This window comes from Malus sylvestris, chromosome 8 (assembly GCF_916048215.2).
Source record: "Malus sylvestris chromosome 8, drMalSylv7.2, whole genome shotgun sequence".
Taxonomy (NCBI): Eukaryota; Viridiplantae; Streptophyta; class Magnoliopsida; order Rosales; family Rosaceae; genus Malus; species Malus sylvestris.
In genome coordinates, this window is record NC_062267.1 from 11,265,022 (window position 1) to 11,269,206 (window position 4,185).

Genomic DNA, 4,185 nt, shown 5'->3' on the forward strand with positions numbered 1-4,185 from the left:
TGTAAACAACTTGAGTTTGCATCAACTTGGATTTATGTTTGGTTATCGAAGTTCGGACTGTGAAAAAGTACATGCTGAATTCAGTTTGATCGATTACGAAATAGTTCAAATTTAAAAATTATTATGCTCAACTCGTAAAACTCGTAGTGAGGTTTGGCTTCTCCCTTCAGTTTGCAGGTTTATTTGTGATCATTTTCAGTTTTGTGGTGCAAATCTGATGTTGTAGATTCTTTATTAGTCACCTTTGGGCCTCTACTGTTTGAACCCTTGCGGAGGATTTGTCCTTGAGTTGAAACCGTTTCATGTTTTTTTACCTTTATGTACCATTTTATAATTTGCTACTGGGAAGAACATTTACTCATATTTTATTTGCATAAGTGACATCTTTTTTTTTGTAATGCAATCTGTCTGTTTGGACTTTAATTTATAAATTTTCTCTACCTTCTGAACCCCCCCAAAAAAAAGAAAAAAAATCGTAAAACTCATGAACAGTTTAAAATTACATAGAACATATTTATCGTTATGTACTTCTCAATATACTAAAACAATGACATGTATTAAAAAGGAAAAAGCTTACATATATTATTATTTTACTGAATCTTAACGGCACAATAGCAGTAAACACGTTATATAAATTATTATCCTACTCCTAACCAAATAAAGAGTGATGCTAGAGAGACCATTTAAATTGTTTTTTGTAAACTATATGACGTATTTGTTAATAAATAAATTATAACTTAATGATTAATTATTTAATTATTTTATATTAATGACACGTTACGTAATTGACAAATATAAAATTTGATTCACGTAATCAAAAGTCACTACACAAAAGTAATACAAAAACACGTAACCAACCAGTAGAAACTTTATTAAACTCCAAAGTCCCCCTCCTCCTACTTTCACCCGTTGCCCTTTTCTGGTCTGGTCAACCTTCTCCTTTGTTTTTTATTCCCATCACGAGAAAATATAATGCAATCAGTTTCTAGTTGTCCCACACTCACATTTCCTCCCTCCCCACTCCGGGACCCACCACTCCCCATCCCCCACCCCCCAATACATATCTTCAAACCCATCTCAGCCGCCCGATCGAAATCGCACTTTGACTCTCCCTCCCTCCCCCTTATATTTTCCCCACTCCCCCATCAGCACGCAACCTTCACCCAAAATCTCAAATACGGGAATGTCCTCTTGAGAGACCTCCCCAACCTCGCCGGCCGGAGATTCTTGAAACCCTTACAATGACGGTGGAGCTGATGAACTTCCCGAAGATGGAGGATCAGAAGGCCATCCAGGAAGCCGCATCGCAAGGATTGCAGAGCATGGAGCACCTGATCCGGTTCCTCTCCCACCAGCAGCAACACCCAAACAACCAATCGGCCCGCCTGGACTGTACGGACATCACCGATCACACCGTCTCCAAGTTCAAAAAGGTCATCTCCCTCCTCAATCGGACGGGCCATGCCCGGTTCCGACGCGGTCCGGCTCAACCGGTTCAGCCCGTCCACTTCTCTTCTTCTCATCCCTCACCTTCACAAACACTGAGCTTAGCTCCGGCTCTAAATCTTACTCCGACTCCCGCGCCGGTTCCGGTAACTGCTCCTGCGGTTGTTCAGCAGGCTACGATCGAGTCGAGTTTCGGCCAATCGCAGCCGCACAGCATGACGCTCGACTTCACGAGGCCTAATGCCTTCGCCTCGAACCCGAAGAGCGCGGAGATTGAATTCGCAAAGGATAACTTCAGCGTCTCGTCAGGCTCGTCGTTCATGTCGTCGGCGATCACCGGAGATGGCAGCGTTTCGAACGGGAAGCTGGGATCGTCGATCTTCTTGGCTCCCGCTCCGGCCGTGTCCGGCGCGAAGCCTCCTCTCTCAACGGCGCCGTTTAAGAAGAGGTGTCACGAGCACGACCACTCCGACGACACGTCGTGCAAGTTTTCCGCCTCAGGATCTGCTTCCGCTTCCGGCAAGTGCCATTGCTCCAAGAGAAGGTAAGCGTTATTCATTCTCCGCGCATTTTAGCTTAAGCTTCCTCTTCCCAGCGCTAAAATACGCAACTCGTATCCGAGGAAACGAGTTGCCTCCGACGATTCAACTCGGTTTTGCTTGGTGGACCCGATTGGTTACGGGTCAACGGGTTAGGTTGCTGGGCCATTAATGGTTGAAACTTTTAGCACCTTTTGACGTTGACACGATAAGATGCGTCTGGTGTATGCTAGAAATTCAACCTTGGAATAGTAAAAAGTTTTGTTTTTCTCCGCGCGTGGGGAAAGACATTTTTTATTATTTATTTTTGACGGACGACTAAAACTAAAATAAATAACTAATTATTGTTTTTATTTTCTGGTAATTCAGGAAAAATCGGGTGAAGAAAACGATTCGCGTGCCGGCGATTAGTTCAAAAATCGCCGATATTCCACCGGACGAGTACTCCTGGAGAAAGTACGGTCAGAAGCCGATCAAGGGCTCGCCTTACCCAAGGTACTGAATTTAAACATCAGCCGTTGATTTGTCATGAAATAAAAAGTGTGAGGGTGTATGATATGATCGGACGGTGAGAATTGAACCTGATGTTTGATGGTTTTTGTTTGTCAGGGGATATTACAAGTGCAGTACGGTGAGGGGGTGCCCGGCGAGGAAACACGTGGAGCGGGCTCCGGATGATCCGGCGATGCTGATCGTAACGTACGAAGGGGAGCACCGTCACGCGCCGGAGAGCGTGGGGTTGGTGTATGAGTCAACGTGACTGAAAGTGGGTAGAGAGGGGATTTGTCACAGCAGTTGAGAGGAAGGTGGTGGATCTGGAATGGATGTAACTTTTGTTTTTTTTATATATATATAAAAAAATTGTGTAGTTTAATTAAATGGATAATGGGAAAAAATTGAGGGCGGAATCAATCTGTCCTAGCGGTGTTTAATTTAATTAATTATACTTATTTCCAAATGATTTAGTTATTTTTATTTTATTGCGTTTGGTGGGAATATTATTTATTTTATCTTAATTTATGATTAGTTTACGGGTAATGAAAGTCAAAAAAATAGATGCGTGATTAGGAAGGGAATCATGATGCCTTAATTGAATGGGGGACAGTTGGTGGAATATTAAGACTAAAGCTATGCGTATTAAAATTGTGTTAGAAGTCAAAAGCTCCCCTACCTTCCAATGAAATTATATAAATGTGTGGGTGGTAGCCACGAAGGCACTAAACTTTGGGATCATATTGAAGTATGATTTATTCCTTGATGTTCCACCGTTTGAAACCATCGTTTTCTTTTCTTTGATTGAGTTAGGATACATTGACGACTACACTGTTGCGTAGTGTTATTAGTGTAAGTATAATAGATCGTTTTTTGTGCCTCTGACAACTTGACTGGTCAGTTTGATTTGAGCGATTTTATGTTAGTTGTTTAGAGTTGATCACAAAATTTTAGCATTTCAAGTCATACCTGGAAAAGTCATTAAACTCAGCTAGGAGGCAATGACTTTTCTTTGTGAAAAATTGTTTGGTTTGGTTCGATTTCACAAACAGATTAATTTATCTTTGGGAAATATCAACCTAAACCATCTAATTGTTGTGATTGGTTGATTTTTTTTTTTTTTTTGTGTTTTATTCAATATTTGTCCACCCTGTCTATTTTCATTGATGATGGTTAAGCAAAAGTTGAGACTTGTTAATGAAGCTGGGCTATACTCATGCTGGAAAATGAGCTGGACCAGAGTGCTATACCAAATGGATGAAGATTACGTAACATCTTGGGCAAATGGACTCAATCTAAATTAACATGAAATGTATCTTCTCACAATAGTGCATAAGGAAAGTTTGTTAAAAGGTGCGAATAACTTTGAAAATTGCAAGTGGTGGGTTGCCCATGCCAAATAGGCATTCATCCTTGACCGGTCGACCCACTGCGTCTCAGATTTAAATATTCTCTCCCTCTATGTAGTGTACATTAGATAATAATAATAACGCTTGTAGTGAAAAAAAAAAACTTGAAAATTAGTGCGAAATGTTGAAAAATAAAATATGAAATAGCGAGAGACGAGATAAAGTGGAGGAGAAATCAGAGTATTTAACTATTTATTCTTCTTCTCCTAATCTTTCTTCCCTTTCATTCAGAACTATAGATCACGTTCCTCGAAAGGAGGTGGTAGCGGTTTCCTAGTTTCGGCTCTGATCTATCGCCT

General features: G+C 41.1%; 1 protein-coding gene across 1 annotated transcript; it reads left to right on the forward strand.

Moving 5' to 3' along the window:
• The first annotated feature begins 1,086 nt into the window (after window positions 1-1,086).
• Window positions 1,087-2,943, forward strand: LOC126632891 (probable WRKY transcription factor 17). Its single transcript, XM_050303420.1, has 3 exons — window positions 1,087-1,990; window positions 2,355-2,480; window positions 2,595-2,943. The coding sequence occupies exons 1-3, from the start codon at window positions 1,242-1,244 to the stop codon at window positions 2,743-2,745; spliced, it is 1,026 nt and encodes a 341-aa protein (XP_050159377.1). The 5' UTR covers window positions 1,087-1,241; the 3' UTR covers window positions 2,746-2,943.
• Window positions 2,944-4,185: the final 1,242 nt, after the last annotated feature.